Source organism: Gopherus evgoodei, chromosome 1 (genome assembly GCF_007399415.2).
Source record: "Gopherus evgoodei ecotype Sinaloan lineage chromosome 1, rGopEvg1_v1.p, whole genome shotgun sequence".
Taxonomy (NCBI): domain Eukaryota; kingdom Metazoa; phylum Chordata; order Testudines; family Testudinidae; genus Gopherus; species Gopherus evgoodei.
In genome coordinates, this window is record NC_044322.1 from 244,645,227 (window position 1) to 244,663,796 (window position 18,570).

General features: G+C 41.4%; 1 protein-coding gene across 1 annotated transcript in view; it reads right to left on the reverse strand.

Moving 5' to 3' along the window:
• LOC115639229 (solute carrier organic anion transporter family member 1B3-like) overlaps positions 1 to 12,359 on the reverse strand; it is a 49,076-nt gene extending 36,717 nt beyond the window's left edge. Inside the window, exons 1-2 of the mRNA XM_030541718.1 lie at positions 12,247 to 12,359; positions 1,579 to 1,731 (exon numbers count right to left, since the gene is read on the reverse strand). Coding sequence (XP_030397578.1) covers positions 1,579 to 1,707 — 129 coding nt within the window. The 5' untranslated portion in view covers positions 1,708 to 1,731; positions 12,247 to 12,359. The remainder of the gene's footprint in view (positions 1 to 1,578; positions 1,732 to 12,246) is intronic.
• Between the last annotated feature and the right edge of the window lie 6,211 nt (positions 12,360 to 18,570).

The window sequence follows — 18,570 nt, forward strand, 5'->3', positions numbered from 1 at the left end:
CTGCAACAGATAACAAGCAAAGCAAATCCTAAGAGAAAATGTTTTTAAAAGGAGCTGGATGCTGGTTTTGCCTAGAACTTTGACTGAAAAATCTCACAAAAGCAGGCTTTAGCATAAGAATTTTCATATTTACTGGGTCCAACAATTCTGAGATTTTTTTGAGGGGGGCACTGTTTTCAGTAGTTTTACATCTGGTCCTGAATGAAGCCATGAAATGCAAATAAGCATGAAAGTAGGAACAAAAAGGTTAATTGAACTATTTTAAACCTCATCACACAAGCAAGAAGTTAGCAGAAGTGTTTTGAACACTCACCCCCCAAAAAAATTGACTCCAAAGTCCGACAGGAAGATGAGGTGATTCTCATTGTAAATGAAAAATTTGTGCCCACCCCTAACATTAAAGTTACTGTGTCTATAAAATTCTAGTTTATATAACATTCTGTGCCACACTCACCACTGGGATAAGTGGGTACAAACTCACTGACTTCCATGCCTACTTATGCCAGTGGCAAAGCTGGTTCAATGCAACTCCCAGGGAGATGAGAGATTTGAGAGCAGTTCAACTACTACTGGAGATATATAGGGGTGGCAAAATTGGTTCAGCTCAAATAAGAAATATGCTAACCTTTGCCCCAAACTTGAACCAAGCCATTTTGAATATTTGAAAAAGTTGGATTCACTTATTTTTATAATTCTATTACAGGTCTCTGATCAGATCAAATTCATTCCTGGTTGCAGTTCCATTGACTTTAATGGAATTACACCACGTATGAATTTGGCCCATGGGTCTAGCCTGAGCAGAAGTCAAACACATCATTATACCACAAGAAATGTTGATTTCATGGTACTTCCAGCTTAACTAGAAGCAGTAAATATTATGCCTCTACCAAGAAAGCAAAATTCTCATTAGTTTTCTAGCCCTATTTAGTCAAGACTTTAAATAATTTAAGTGAGGCAGTTTGGTCAAGGGGATACAGCATCAGAAAAGGACTCAGAAGATCTGGATTCTATTTCTGGTTATGCCACTCTACTGGGTGACCTTGGGCAAGTCACTTCACCTCCCTGTGCCTCAGTTTCCCCTACTGTAAAATGAGAATAATGATAATTGCTTCCTTTATAAAGTTCTTTGACATCTGTGAATAAGAGCTAAGTATTATTATTTTCCTGACACCTTGAGTGTTTGGACAAACCAACTTTTTGAACTTTGCCTATCAGAACAAGGACTCAGTAGACCCAGTTCAATTCCCGGCTTTGCCACTGCTCTGCTGGGTGACTGTGGGCAAATCACATCCCTCCCAGTGCTTCAATTTCCACATCTGCAAAATGGGGATAAAGATGCTGACCTCCTTCGTGGAGCACATTGAGCTCTACAGATGAAAAACTCTATAGAAGAGCCATACATTATTATTATTGGCTTGTATATTTTTTAAATAAAACTCCTAATATTCTTGTATTAATTGGGCGGAAAAAAATAGAGGGGACAAGAACCATGCCTGCTTATATACCTTGAAGAAGAACACACATATTATCAATGCTCAACAAATAACAACAGTAACGAATAATAGTAATCCACTGAACCTTCAAGCCAGTGCAGCAGGAAGGTTTCTTTTTGACTGGTGCATGTTTGATTGCTCCATCTTCCAAAGCCTGGGTAGGCTCCACTTCCAGGTTTGAGTGATTAACATTTGAATCAGTTTCCACTCTCATGGTTTCTTATCTTGAATTGATTATCTGTTTTGTACAAGAAAACATGAGAAAATTATAATAAATCCAGGGCTTCTTCCACAGAAATACTGAAATAGAAATCTGTAATTAACTTTCACCTAAAAAGATTTACACCATGGCTAACATTTTTCACAGTGGTCACTATTGTTTCCGAATAGAGACAACTTGCACCTAATTTTCAGATGTACTGAAAATCTGCATTTCCCATTAGAACAGATAATCTGGAGATGGTACCCCAGTAGATAATTCCACTGGCACTTTAGGGCCTCAGCAATGCTAAAAATCTGGCATGTGTTGGGCACTCAAAATTAGTGAATGCTTACAAAAATGTGGCTGCACATTTATAAAACTAAATGGGGGCTGGGGGAGAGCTTCTGTACTAAGATTTTATGAATACCACAAAATAAAGAACATTGCAAGTTGGGTTTTATTTATGTCTTGGACCCCAAAAATGATCACTCTGAAAGTGGAGGAGGAGATGTTGTAATAGGAAAGGAAAGAGATGGGGAGGATAAACACAACAAAGGGACAAGTGAAGGGTTTGGTAAAGAAGTCTCAGAGCAGTGCTCTCACAAGGGACAAGCATCTCTATAATATATAACAAAAAGGACTGAGGGCACTGAAAATTAAGTCCATATGGGAAAAGAAAACATAGGCTATAAGTGTTATAAGGATACCTTTTGAAACTGATGGCAAAAGTGAAAGCCATCAACATCTAAGTGTTATCAACTGGAAGCAAGTTTTTAAGTCTCAAGCAAGAAAAGAGTGAGTCAGCAAACACTGAACAGCGGGCATGTTTACTGAAACATCAGCTACAAACACTGTACCCACTACACTAGAGTTGTACTTGTAGGAAATTACAAGAGAATTGGATTTCACGCAAGGGCAAAGTAAGCCAGGGTTATGTAATTCTGAGATAGCTGTGCATGCTGTGTGGTCAATGAGGCACAAGGCTCGGTACATTCTTTGCTGGAATGTAAATAACCAGCATTGCACAAGTCCAGTAACAACATGAAAAGGTAGTGGGCTTATCCTGTGTTCCCTGTGTATCAAAAATATTCAGTGAATTCAAGACTTCACATTAATTTGGCAAGGGGAATTACTCCACCTATTTCATCTCATAGAATAATGAGGAACTGCATTAAAAAAAATCAGCAGCTACTGAAGGAAATATTTCTTTATAGAAGGTTACAGTGCAGCTTCTCAGGACACCCAGGGCAGACAGTCACCTTGTTACCATCAGCTCCCTAACACAACCAGCCTGTCACCCACTCACATGCTGTGCTCTGGGCTACATCAGCCCTGTCTTTGCCTTGCAGGTTGACAACGGATTAACTCCAGCCCCCAAGGCCCTTCAAAGTGTCCCACTGTGGTATTCAGCCCCTGATCACTGGATACTCACAGAAATCCCAGATCCTCTGTTCCTAAAGGAAGAGTGTACCACAGCTTACCATGTTTACCTTGGACCCCTCCCCCCTGCTCCTGTAATGCTCTTAGCTCTTGACATCAATTATTAAAACTAAAGGAAATGTATTTAGAAAAAAATTGAGATTCAAATATAAACCTGTGTGAGAGATGGAAACAAATGGTAACAGAAACCATCACCACAACATGCATTCTAAAGCCCAAAGGTAACTAACAAGTTATCCTCCTGTCTAAAGGAGTTTATCTCACCCAAAGTTCTCTCCAGCATTTCCAACCATGCCTGATTGAGATCCCTTTTCATTAACCAAACTCATTGTCAGTTTACTTCCTAGGTGAAGGATACCAGGGTGTCTCTTTGCATCCCCAAATATACCAGAACAGACCTTTGAGGTTTACCTCAAGCTAGCCGCCTCTGTTTACCTCTTCTTGTCAGTTTTCTGCTTAAGTCTCCACCTGCTCTCCATCTGCTTTTGACTTAGAATGCTAATAGACTCTGATTGCATGACATACAATACACAATGGTTCCCCCTGGAGATAAGTGTCTCCCACTCTCTTTCTGGGGAGGAGTCTCAAGACACGCTACCTTTGAGTGAGCTGTTTTTAACTACAGACCTAGAGAACAATTTTTAGTGTACAAAAGTAACTCCTCACACATTCTCCATACATACATCTCACAATGGTTTTGATGACTAGTGTGATACAGGCTTGCATTAGAGACCTTACATGACATTCTTTTGGTGGATCCAAGGTATCTCTGTACCCCTATATGTCCAGAGTCCTCTGTTAATTGGCATCCAGAGGTTCTTAGGTCACACTTACATATGGACTTAGTAGTACAGAATTGTTATTTAGACTAAAATGCAGGGGTAAACATTTCTGTCCCTAATATATAGCCTGAGTAACTGGAATTTGGGCTGGGGAATTCTGTAGAGGCTGGGAGGAAAGAATCCTTCTTCCAAGCCTCTGCATAGACTTCTGGCTGCAGCAGGTGCACATGCATACACACCCACACTCCCCATTTGCAGAGGAAATGGCCAGGGAATCTACATGGTCATGGATCTGCTTTGCAATTAGTCTGATCTTCATCTAGCCCAGCATACCTCCAAAGCCCCATTCTGCACTGGTGTGCAGGTAATCCTTAAAAACAGTATTCTGCAGACATGTTCTTAATCCTTCCACTACCTGTTCATAGAATCACACGAGTTCTGCTGCAGATCACTGAGCATGCTGCAGCTTTGGAGGAGAGGGCAAGATTTCCTTCTACTTAAAACAACAGAATTGTTTATTGTTGATTAAAGATTTAGATGGATTAGGTTTTATTTGTTTTTATTGTGATGCAGTGCACATATTCCATTCTGTGTTCTCTGCTGTGTTGTATGTTTTAGAGCTCAGTGACTAATAAAAACTATATGGGAATATTTTATTCCACAAAAATTAGTGGAAATCATATATATTTGCAAATCATAAACCTTATTTAAAGAAAGAAAACACTTGCTGGCATACACTACTCCAAATGGAAAATAGAAGATGGCCCTGACCTGTAATTGGCTCCATGAAGGAATGCCCATATGCTATTACTGAGCTCCATAAAACAGTGAATCCCTTGAAACAAACAAGTTCAGAAGTGCTTTTTACAATAGAGCAAGGAGATTGGAGTATTGGAACTAATAGTCCCAAGCGAGAACAAAAAAATCATACAGTACCAAAATCAACTTGCTTCACCCTTCCTGGTACCCTTGAGAGTTGAGGATAAAAGAAAGAAAAAGCGTAGAGATCAACAATTCCAACAGTGCAGCTGGAACAGATTTGTGAAAGTTGGCTGAACCTTCCCTCCCTTGGGGAAAAGCCAGTAGCATTTGCAAGTCTCTCTGCCCTGGGTCATACCACAGAGGACTGTGAGCAAAATTTCAAAAATACCTATTGGTTTGATATGACTCCATTCATGTCGGTGGAAAAACTCATACTCATAGATTCTAGGGTCAGAAGGGACCAATGTGATCATCTAGTCTGACTTCCTGCACAAAGCAGGCCACAGAACCCTACCCATCCACTTCTATAACAAACCCCTAACCTATGTCTGAGTTATTGAAGAAGTCTTCAAATTGTGGTTTGAAGACCTCAAGCTGCAGAGAATCCACCAGCAAGTGACCCATGCCCCACGCTGCAGAGGGAGGTGAAAAATCTCCAGGGCCTCTGCCAATCTGCCCCGGAGGAAAATTCCTTCCCGAAACCAAATATGGCGATCAGCTAAACCCTGAGCATGTGGGCAAGATTCACCAGCCAGCACTTAGAAAAGAATTCTCTGCAGTAACTCAGATCCCATCCCATCCAACATCCTATCACCAACCACTGGGCATATTTATCTGCTGATAATCAAAGATCAATTGCCAAAATTAGGCTATCCCATCATACCATCCCTTCCATAAACTTATCAAGCTTAGTCTTAAAGCTAGATATGTCTTTTGCCTCCACTACTCCCCTTGGAAGGCTGTTCCAGAACTTCACTCCTCTAATGGTTTGAAACCTTAGTCTAATTTCAAGTCTAAACTTCCTAGTATCCAGTTTATATCCATTTGTTCTTGTATCTACATTGGTACTAAGATTAAATAATTCCTCTACCTCCCTAATATTAATCCCTCTGATATATTTATAAAGAGCAAGCATATCCCCCCTCAGCCTTCTTTTGGCTAGACTAAACAAGCCAGGGTCTTTGAGTCTCCTTTCATATGACAGGTTTTCCATTCCTCGGATCATCCTAGTAGCCCGTCTCTGAACCTGTTCCAGTTTGAATTCATCCTTCTTAAACATGGGAGACCAGAACTGCACACAGTATTCCAGGTGGGGTCTCACCAGCGCCTTATATAACGGTACTAACACCTCCTTATCTTTGCTGGATATACCTCGCCTGATGCATTCTAAAACCGCATTAGCTTTTTTCACGGCCATATCACATTGGCGGCTCATAGTCATCCTGTGATCTACCAATACCCCAAGGTCCTTCTCCTCCTCTGTTGCTTCCAGCTGATGCATCCCCAATCTATATCTAAAGTTCTTATTATTAATCCCTAAGTGCACGACCTTGCACTTTTCACTATTAAATTTCATCCTATTACTATTACTCCAGTTTACAAGGTCATCCAGATCTTCCTGAAGTCCTATTCACTTGAAAGGTTTAGGATCAAGTCATAGAGTTTGTCTACACTTAAAGTGCTGCAATGGCGCAGCTTCAGTGAATACACTACCTAGGATGACAGGAGGTAGGGGAAAGGTTGCTGGGAAGATTTTAGGAGCAATGGAGGCAGCTGGCTTAGTGTAGTTGGACAAGTCAGTGATGGAATCCTTAAGAGCCCCTGATGCTCTGAAGCATTTAGTGACAGAAGCACAGTAAAGACATAGTGGTAACTACTTTTGGCCAGGGATGGATAACACCTTTGCTCCTGATGTTACAGAAGGGGCCAGAGGGAAAAAAGGTAGTGTCAACATTGCAGGAAAAGCTATGTGGCGGGACCAAGGGTTAGACCTGCTGGCATGCGCATTCTGCTGAACTTGGCAGATCCTAGCCCATGTGCAAAGGATTTGGGTGCTGGATGGGCTCCATGACCACATGAAGTTAAGAAAAATGATCAACAGTAAATTTGCTGCAGGTATTAATCTGAACCAAAACATTTCATATGGTAAAAAATAGCAGCCATACTGCTATTCACAGCAAATCTGTTACCGTAGCCTTGTATTTTAAACTTCATTCATTTAGAATTAATACGCTTACTCCTTAGGCACTATTATAAATGATTGGTTTTCTTCATCAAAAATCTCAGACCTAGCTTTTCAAAAGAGATTGATGATTTTGGGTGCATATTCTGAGATACCTTGCAGGAACAGCATTTTCAGTGCTTTCTGAAAATCAGGCTCTTTTAAGGTGTCTCATTTGCACTCAAAAATCTTGGCCTCAATGAATAAATGTCATTCCCATTCCCAGAAACATGAGTAGATCAGTACATGAAGGGGATAACAGGCCCCAAGAGTAGACCTAAACACATACCTGTAAGGTACTTCATTACAAAATCATTTTTTTCTGACAACTCATCTTAAGAGAAATTCCACTCAAAATTAAAATGTAAAGTGATTATATCTCATCTATTTCCATACAACATGCCAGGATATCAGCCAGTATAAATAAATGTAGTCTAATGATCTGAATGGAGCTATGTTGATTACACCAGCTGAAGGTCTAGCCTGATGCATGCTCTTGCCATTTGTTTGGATAGCCATTTAGGTGTCTCTTCCTCAACATTAACAAGATTCGAAGTGTTCATTTTACCAAAAAGGAAATACAAAGAAATGACTTTAATAGATTTGCCCAGGAGCATTTCAATTAGTTGCATCATCTCTCACCAGACATTGCTGTTTGCATGACTCCATTTTAGCAGATCAACAGCCTTATGGCAATTGCATTTTTCAGGTAAGGGTGCAGGGGAGAAGAATAACTAAAGCATTTACATTTGGCACAAGCATACAATCAAGTACATACACAACAAACTCACTTAGACTGCAATTCAAAATAAGCAAACGATACCAGTGGAGGATTAACACTGTTCCAGTGATGTTCTCACTGTTTTTCACAGATCTGTGTCTGTAGATTGATTTCCTATTGCATTTGTGTAAGGACCTGATTGATAGCACATATCATTTGTGACAGTAAGAAAATATAAAGAGCTCATTCTTGTGTTCAATAAGTGCATCTACTGAGGCTCAGGTCTCAGGGTACAATGTAAGCTCCTGGGACTGAACTATATGGACCATTTACTTCAGTTGGAGTTGAGAGCTTTCCCCACATCACATTAAACACTCAGCACCTTGCTGTAGCCATATGATGAAATTCACCAATGAGCAGAGGGCTGGCCCAAAGCTTCTGCAGAACATACGCCCCATTTTGAGGACTTAGCTGAAACTTAAGTGGTGCACTTTGTGTTGCCTCTCTGCATGGGGTTGAATTTAAAATATAAAAACATTCAGGAATTCAGTTTGGCTTCCCATTCTTGCTTACATCAAATCACAATAAATATATTTATCCTGGATAACATTTAATTAGTTTGCAAAGATAATACAGTAGTTACAAATTAACAGGAAGGAGAAATTCTAAAATGTCAAAAGAAACACAATTCTACAAAGAAACTACAAACACTTATTAGGGGTTTGGCCAGGTCCTGTCCAGAAGTTAAAGGAAGCACATCCATTTACACCAGCGGAGGAGCTAAACTAATATTCTCATTGATTTCTGAATACATTAAAACAAATGAAAAATACATTTTTAATACTCAGCTTCCAAAATATGAAGAATTAATAATATTTTCATTAGTTTTGAATACTATGCAGGGCTAAGTCCTGCTTGCATTACTCATGGAATACATAGTGATTTCTATATCATCTATATATCTGTATCTGTATAATGGACTTTTTAATGACAACAGTATACTCTCTCCCAAAATTTATTTATGTGTATGTAAACTATAGCTATATCTACATATCATATATGTGTACTTACAGTGGTCATCATTAAATTATTGACATTTACTGTGTGAAAGTAATTGGCATTCACAGGTACAATTTAGCATCAGAAATACCACTAATGCCATGGTAATGCTAATTATCTTCAGCCAGTAAATGTTAATATTTTAATGGCTAGCATTGTACTTAATCAAAGGATCTTTTAAACATAGTTTGATCCTAAATGTCTAATCTGAAATTCAAAGGGAAGTAAAAATAAAATTTAAAAAGTGCCTACCTAGATTATGTATCCAGCACAGCAGCAGCTACCCCATCACTTTTTGTTGAAAAATAGTGGATCCTCTCCTTAAACAGGGTGTTCTGATCTTTATCAGCAGACTCATTAACTTTCCGGCATGGTCATTTTACTAGGCAAACAGAAACTACAGTTTAGGAACATTGTTTTAATCCGCTATCTCTGACCAGTTCCATCTTCTTTTCTCAGTCTCAAAATACATGCATACTACAAAATTTAAATAATAAAGGTAGAATGTGCTTAGGATGGAATTCTGCATTTGTAAACTATTTTGTGAAGCTCCCATTTTCCTGAGACAGAAGAGTACATCTCTTGCCTTTACATAGTGGATGAGCCAATCTCAATATAGTTGTCAACTAAAAAAAAGGGGGAGCGGGAGGAAGGAAAGAAAGAAAAAGTTTTAATTTCTTTTCAAAGACTAGGATTCTGAATGTTACTTCAGCCCTGAGGCAGTCTGATAGCATACAGTGTTGGTTCTGTCTATTGCAGGGGTCGGCAACCTTTCAGAAGTGGTGAGCCAAATCTTCATTTATTCATTCTAATTTAAGGTTTCACGTGCCAGTAATACATTTTAACGTTTTTAGAAGGTCTCTTTCTATAAGTCTATAATATATAACTAAACTACTGTCGTATATAAAGTAAATATGGTTTTTAAAATGTTTAAGAAACTTCATTTAAAATTAAATTAAAATGCAGAGCCCCCCGGACCGGTGGCCAGGACCCGGGTGGTGTGAGTGCCACTGAAAATCAGATTGTGTGCTGCCTTCGGTATGTGTGCCATAGGTTGCCTACCCCTGGTCTATTGTATTTAACTGCTTTCTGTAGTTTTCTAGCTCCGATAAAATATATTTTGCTGACTCATGCTGCTATCTGGTCTTCTGGGTCCTATCAACTCCAGTCAAGGCATATAAGACAGTAAAATGGATGTCGCTAGGTGCAGGGACAAGAAAACAAGGAACTGTCATGCTGATGATTTTAGGTTTGTGTTTCAGTGCTGTTAACAGTGCTGGCAAACCCAGAAAGGTGGTATATTTAGGTTATCTTAAGTGTGTGTATAGTCTCTTTGGAGCAGATCTTCACCAGCTTACCCCTTCCAATAATCTGGTCCATTTCAAGGATATGAAGAACAGCACTGCCTTTGATTTGACAGGTGCTTCTGTAGTAGATCGGGCTTGCTTGCCAGAAAGAATTTTAGCCAAAATAGAGGTGAGATTGTTGGTTTTAATGCATGCAGTTTGTATCTACATCTAATCTCCACCTATTCATAATACCCAGATGAGATCCCACACACTACAGCTTATGTAGACCTTAATAAAGTGAGTATGGTTCTTCTTTGACCTGCTGACATTATAAACTACATTGACATTTAGATTATTATAGTTAGGCTTTGCCTTTAACATCCCTTTGAGATGGCAGGTCACACCTCTCGTTTCAGGCTCTCAAAGTGACTGACTGTACCAGTTTACATACACTTCTCATTTTGAATGTTATCTTCCCAACCAGAGTGACAGGCATTGCTTTTAAATACATCTTTAGTGCCTGTAGTGCAAGATATACCATCCAGGAAAAGGGAGAGAGAGGCCTGTAGAGGAGCTGCACAGCAGGTCAATTCAAAAGCATTAATGAAAGGAGAAAAGTGAAGCTTGGAAGGTTTTGTTTAATATATTTAGAAGCCCATGAGAGGTGGTAAAATTAAGGCGCAGGAGGACTTCATGAGTGGTACTCTCAGAAACTCAACCTCAGCTACTTTTCTCCATTACGGAACTCTTTACAGATTCCCATTGCCGTCCCAGAGAAAGATTGTGACTGTGCTCAGTATTTTAGTTTATTTTTATATCTTTAGCTTTCTGTGCAGAACCACAGGTAGCTTAGTCAGAAGTAAGTAATCAATATCTCCACATCAGCCATTAGTTCAGGGGAGCTCTCGTTACAGTGACAGAGGAAAGATGTGATAGTGTGTTACCATTTCGTCCCTGAGGTAAATTTCATGTTATCTCCATGCAGCTTAGGCACTGATTTAGATAAGCACCTAAGCATGCCCATTGAAATCAGTGGATTTAAGCACGGGCTCACAATTTAGACAAATGGGCCCTAAACACATGCAAAAGGCCCTGATTCTTGGTCTGGTGGAGATATGGTTTCTTCCTCTCTTCCAAGAGGTAGTCCTTCTTCATGTGTTGATGCTGGTGTTCACAATTGGGCATGAGGGATTAACCTTCCTGCTTCTGCATGTTTCCCTTAAAGCAGTTGGCCTGCTCCAACAGTTTAGAAGATTTGAGACCTCATTACATCTGGTACCTCATTATTTATTGCAGGGTGAGAGAGTTTCTGTTGGTGTGAACAAAAAGGAACTAATGTGACATAATACAAATTCCTCACAGAGCATCCACAGGACCCTCCCGCCCCCTCTTCTTCAGACATGCCATTGACTCCAGTGCTTTTCCTAAAGGCATTGTGACATATTCACAGCTCAGTATTTCCTTTTCTTTTATGTTGCCCCATAAGAAGATGGAGTCTTCCACCTGCAGGTCTCTAATGTCAATCTTTTACCATTGGACTTGGTCTCCCACTTCATTATCAACAACCAGTGATTTTTTTCTTTAAACTCCACATGGTGTAGGAAACACAACACTTATGAAGCTATGGACAGAGTGTAATACATTCTGTAGATGGGAAATTATTGAGCCTTTAGGGGAAACAAATTCATTTTTTTTTGTTTGTGGTGGATTTTTGTTTGTTTGTTTCTTGAGGGGAGAAAGAATATTTCCTTGGTTACCTCATATTAATAAATGCTTCCAACGCAATTGGTCTAAAAAAATGTGCCTGGTCCTCTGTACATTAAAAATCTACCATTTGTACTGAAATGAAAGGACCAACAACAACCCCCCTTTTCTCCTATTCTATACATGGCTAGGGGAAATCTCATGAAGTTTCTTAATGTAAAACTAAGTTACTTATATTTTATTCTGTTATCTAGGTCCAAAACATCTGTCCAAGCATCCATACTTTGAAATGACTACCTGAGCCAGAAGTTTTGAGGATGATCCATTATTAATAAAATGGAGAAATGGACAGCACTATGGTATAACCAAATATTATATGATTCCCACCCTTGACAAAAAATATGTCTCAGCCTTTCCCCTCACCCTAAGCCTCCTGCAAAAATCACAGTTTACATACGTTAAGGGAAATAATTGGCATGTGACAACAAAATCACCATAATCTTAAAACTGAGATGTTTGCAACATATTATACCTGCAGCATGAGCCCACTAGAAAAACCACACTAGCAGTCACCTTTATAGCAGTAGCTGTTTGCAGAATCCTCCAACCAGAAGGCGGCAACAGACTCCTGCCAGTGGAAGTAGCTACCAATAGTAGTTGGTGACTGGTAGCATAGCAATAATCATCTGTAGTCAGGCAACGAGAGAACACTGAACTAAGCAGCTCTGGTTTGAAGCCATTTTTATTTGCCGACCACTAATCCTTAAACAAAGGATCCATTGAGCTGTAAAAGTTAACTCATGCAGGGAAGTCAAATCTCCATCTGTACTGACTGGTTGATGCTCTTAAAGTTAGAATCAGGCTGTCAGAAACAAACTCAGAAACTGGATAACATAAAAGTAAGAAAATGTTAAACAATTAAGAGACTTCTCAGAAAGCTCTCAAATGAATATAATCATATTGTGAAAACATTTTGGTGTTGCTGTTATTTTGGTGCCTTTCCCACACAATTTGTTCCAGTGACTGCCTTGTTAGACAGTCAGCAGAGTGATTTGAGGGACGAATTTAGCTCATTGATTTTATCATGCATCTGTATGGGGAGGAGGACGCTGGGGCATCAAGACATTTTTCTTAATAAAAATGAATATTTCCAGCCTCCTATTTAAAATACAGTGAGTTGCCAGTAATAGAAGCTACTTCCCACCTACATAGCAACACAGAGTCAGATTCTCATTCTTTGTACCCAATATCTCTCAGCACCTCAGTACAGAGCAATTATATTTATATATAGTTATTGCAGGTTAACAGCGCTGAGAATTTTGTAGGATCAGGACCTATATTCACGCCATGTCATCTTAGCATAACAGCACTGGACAGTAGAATCCGAGGGTGAATTCCTGGCCCCATTGAAGTGAATGGCAAAACTCCCACTAACTTCAATAGGTCCAGGATATCATCCAGAGATTTAAAAGCCTGGAGGGACTATTATAATCATATAGTCTGACCTCTTGCATAAAACAGGCCATGATATTTCATTAAGTGACTCCTTTATCAAGCCCATAACTTCAGATTAAGCTAGAGGTTATCTTTTAGAGAGACATCCCGTCTTGATTTAAAGACCTCAAGTGATGGAAAATCTACCACAGGGGTTGGCAACCTTTCAGAATTGGTGTGCTGAGTCTTCATTTATTCACTCCAATTTAAGGTTTCGTGTGCCAGTTATACATTTTATCATTTTTAGAAGGTCTCTTTCTATAAGTCTATAATATATAACTAAACTATTGTTGTATGTAAAGTAAATAAGGTTTTTTAAATGTTTAAGAAGCTACATTTCAAATTAAATTAAAATGCAGAACCCCCCGGACCAGTGGCCAGGACCCGGGCAGTGTGAGTGCCACTGAAAATCAGCTCACATGCTGCCTTCGGCACCCGTGCCATAGGTTGCCTACCCCTGATCTACCACATCCCTAAGTCACTTATTCCAATGGTTAATTACTCACACTGTAAAATTAATTAATTTTTTTTTTAAATTGTGCTTGATTCCCAGTTTGAATTTGTTCAGCCTCATCTTCCAGCCACTGGATCTTGCTATGCCTTTGTCTGATGGATTAAATAGCCCTCTAGCATCAGAATTTTTCTCCCCACAAAGGTATTTAGAGGGCATGATCAAGTTGCATCTTAACCTTCTCTTTGATAAACTAAATTGATTGAGCTTCTTTAGTGTTTCACTGTCTGGCAGATTTTTTCAGACCTAGAATAATTCTTGTAGCTCTTTTCTAAACCATTTCCAATTTGTGAACATCCTTTTTAAAGTATGCAACTCACAGCTAGACACAATATTTCAGTAATGGTCTCACTATTGTCATATACACTGGTAACACCACCTTTTTATTTCTAGTCAATATTCCCCTGTTTCTGCATCCAAGGATTGCATTTGTTGTCCAAGTCACCATATCACACTGCGCACGGTCAGTTGATTATTCACCATGACACCTGAGTCCTTTTCTGAGTCACTGTTTTCCACAATACAGTCACTACATCCTATAAGTGTGACCTACATTCTTGGTTCCTAGCCCTTGCTTTTAACTGTTGCGACAGACCCAAACCAGTGGGGTATAGGAGTCTGGTAGAGGGCAAATATGCTGGCCACTGGATGAGTAGTTTTCTGTTCCCTGAGTAACCAGAGCAGGGGCTGCACTAAAGTAATCAGGAACCTGCTAGAACCAATTAAGGCAGACAGGCTGATTAGAACACCTGCAGCCAATCAAGGCAGGCTAATCAGGGCACCCAGGTTTAAAAAGGAGCTCATTTCAGTTTGTGGTGTGCATGTGAGGAGCTGGGAGTTAGAGGCGCAAGGAGCTAAGAGTTAGAGGGTGTGCTGCTGGAGGACTAAGGAGTACAAGCATTATCAGACACCAGGAGGAAGGTCCTGTGGTGAGGATAAAGAAGGTGTTTGGAGGAGGCCATGGGGAAGTAGCCCAGGGAGTTGTAGCTGTTGCACAGCTGCTACAGGAGGCACTATAATTGTTAGGTAATAAAGCAAGTCCTTACTCACCTCTCCAGCACCCGAGTTCGTGCGGAGTGGTTATGGGCACACAATTCTGTCAGAGACCAGACACCAATGCGTTGATCAACGGGCTCACACTAACCCAAAAGCTTTAGAATAAGTGTGGCCCCTTTATTAGGGGTGAGCATCAATATTTATACACAGAAGTAAACAAAGTGATTAATAAAAGATAATGGTCATGCATAATCAATTAAGATTTTACAGGAAAAGCAAGTTTAACAAGTAAATGCATAGAGATAAAGGCTAATGGTTCCTTGATAAAGGGGGTGTCATGAGTAGTTTGCAGGTCAGTGCTTTGTTCGATAAAGGGTTCAGAAAGGATTATGCAGAGACGGCCAGTCTGGGTGTGTTTTGGCTCCAAAGTTCACCAAAAGTTTAGACCCAACATTCCTCCATTTGTAGCTTTGAGATAACTATTAATCAAAAAGCTACACCCTATTTCAAGATCTCAAGGGCCGCTTGGCAATTTCAGCCTGGGCCAATTCGAAGAGAGTAAGGCTTTTAGCTGAAGTGGGAAAAGAATAAACTGACTTACATGAGTTTATGAGGGAGGGGACACACTGAATACAGCAACACAGTATTATAAGGACTACTATGGCCCCAACAACACCCACCAAGAGGTTTTTAACCCACCCAAGTCCGGGCAGCCAATTCCATAAGGCTCCCCACCAATCATAAGGTGGCTGGCCAGAGGAGTAGTTTTTAGCCATTTCCCTTAGGTGTTTGGTACGTTGAAAAGTGTCAGAGTAGGTGTCATTTACAAAAACACAGCATTCTTATTTTATGAGGGCGCAAGTTCCTCCCTGGGCTGCTAACATCATATCTAAAGCCATTCTGTTTTGCAAAGCTAACTGGCGCAGCTGGGACATTTCCCCGGCCTGATTTTCAAATAGGGTTGCAGTTTCATTGGTCAAAGATTCTAATAGTCCCTGTAGACGGATGATAGCACCCTTCAAGCTAGTGTGACCAGCCCACCGCTGCCAGGACAAACCATCACGGAGATTAATATCTCTGTCAGTTTCACGGATGTTACAAACGTGGGGAAAATGAGGGGGAGTGAGGGAGATGCGAGAAGGCGGTGCAAGCCATGCCAAATAACATGACCCTGCCCAATCAGGGGAGAGAAAATAATAAGCCTTGGGCCCGCACACCCAGTATGTTCCATATAATGCGTTTTGGGTATTCCATTTCTCAAAGTAGGAGGTAACCCACCACCCGTTGTACCACTGTTCCCCTGGTAACGCAGAGGGGTCGTTGTGTGAACTGCAGAGGCACAATTTGGTAGTGTTGTCCTCAAAGGGCAGTGTAGTACTGCTTGAGCAGTTGTAGAAGGCAATTGTGTATCCTTTAACAATTAGTTGGACACCCTCGAGATCTGAGCAGGGCTTTTTAAAAACTGACTCTGAAAATCTGCCCCTCCATGAAAAAGTTGAAAAGGTTGGATCGGGGTGAGGGATCCACATATGGGATAAGTGGGATGCGCAAGGCTTGAAGCCAAGATTTTTACTAAAGGCGGTGCCATTAAAATATATGTTGCATTTACTTGTTCCCACAAAAGTTGACCCTTTTTCTTTAACAAAACACAGTGATCCTGTTTGATTGGTTACCCTGAGATATTTGTTAATTGGCACTTCTGTTTTGTCCCATGTAAGATTGGGTTGGACTGGATCTTTTATTCTAGTCGGTGGCATCCAAGTCATATTAGCAGTGGTTAGGGGAATGGGTGTGAAGGGGAGTCCCTGTGCTGCATTTACTGGAAATTGAGTACATACCCAGCAATCACTTCTATTTCCTAAAATACGAGTTTTAACCTCGTGGGAATATCTAATAAAAGCATTATCTTCATAAGCAGAAAATAAACTAAAAAAGCATAAAAAACATACAGTTGTCAGAATAAAGGGTCCTCTCATTTTTTTCGAGTCAATTTAAGTCTAATGTCTGAGAGAGGTAAGCTGGTCCACTGGTCGAAGGCAGTGTCCTCAGTGGTGACAAGAGCTGCTGGTCCGTCACTGTGGTCCACTACGGCTGGCTTGACGTGGGAGTGGTGGATCCAAGATTTGCGTCCTTCCAGGAACACTGCAGTCTGGGTTGTCAAAAGAACCTGGTGGGGTCCAGTAAACCTTGGCTGGAGGGTGTCGTCACGAACGAACTTTTTGGCCCAGACGAAGTCCCCTGGTTGGAACGGGTGGATTTGTTCCTCCAGCGGCACGGTCTGGGAAAACTGCGAGGCTTTCCAAAGGGTACGGAGGCGAGCCTGTAGGGAGAGAAACTGACACGCGGTCATATGATCCCCTCCCAATAGTGAAACATCAGCACGTGGTAGCGCCCCGCCTTTGAAAGGGGGGTGTCCATAGAGCAGTTCAAAGGGGGATAATCCCAATGCGCGGGTTGGGCGAGTACGAAGGTGAAACAGGACCAAGGGAAGTACCTGAGGCCACTTTAATCCTGTTTCCTGACAGTATTTAGCCAATGTAAACTTAAGTTCCCTATTCATACGCTCAACTTTCCCGCTAGACTGGGGGTGGTAGGGTGTATGGAAGGAGTGTGAAATGCCCAGTCCTTGTTCTAAACGGCCAAGGACATGACCAGTAAAGTGAGGTCCACGATCTGAGTCGAGCACAAGAGGGATGCCAAAACGGGGTACAATATCTCTAAGGAGAATCTTCGCCACTGTGGCAGCAGTACAATTAGCAGTAGGAAAAGCTTCGACCCAGGAAGTCAGAGGGCAAACCAAAACAAGGAGGTGCTTTTTCCCAAAAGCCTTTGGCATATCTGCAAAGTCAATTTGGAGATGTTGAAATGGAGCAGCAGGCGGAGGTCTTCCACCCTTAATTTTGTTAAGAGGCGGAGCAGGTCCATTACGCTGACATGTGCTGCATGCTTTCACTATTGATAGGCAATAGGGTTGAATGCCTGGAGCATACCAAAAGCGAGCGATAGTGTCCACGAGGGCGTGCGTGCCGTAGTGACCCCCTTTATCATGGTGCCAGCGAACTGCCACGGGGTATGTGGAGCGAGGGAGGCAGGCTCGGCCATCTGGCATAAGCCAGGTCCCTTTGACCAGAGTGGCCCCGAGGCTCTCCCACGATTGTAGTTCAGCAGCGGGTACTGGTACGGGGTGCGGTGGAGTAAAGGAGGAGGTTGCAATAGCCAATGTGGGCATGGCTAAAGGTAAGGTGGCAGCCTTCTTGGCGGAGGCGTCAGCCAGGGCATTCCCACGGGTAATGGGGCTACTATCTTTAGTATGGGCCCGGCAGTGAACTACAGCCAGGACAGAGGGTTTTTGGAGGGCGTCCAAAAGCTTGTGGATGAGGGGGAGGTGCTGAATGGGTTTACCGGCAGCTGTCTGGAAACCTCGAAACTTCCAGAGGTGGATATGACAATGCACAACTCCAAAAGCATATTTGCTATCAGTAAAAATGGTAACGGTCTTACCAGCGGCCAACTGGCAAGCTCGGGCCAGGGCATAGAGTTCAGCGGCTTGGGCTCCCCAGTTGCCTGGCAGTGAGGCAATGTCCCATTCAGAGGTGACAGCATAACCAGTGAAACGCTTGCCATCAACATAGAAGGAGCTTCCGTCCGAGAAGAGGATGCAATCGGGATTGTCCAGTGGCACGTCAAACAGGTTGTCCCTTATCTGTAAGATGCTGGAAACTACTTCCACACAGTCGTGCTGATCCTGGAGGACTGGCAGGTCAGGAAGCAAGGTAGCTGGATTAAGGGGTCCACACCTTTCAAAAATTAGGTTAGTGTCTTCTAAGAGTTCGGCCTCTAGCTGTTGCTGACGATGGGCCGAAAAGACTTGGGTTGTGCCCCTACGCAGAAGGGCT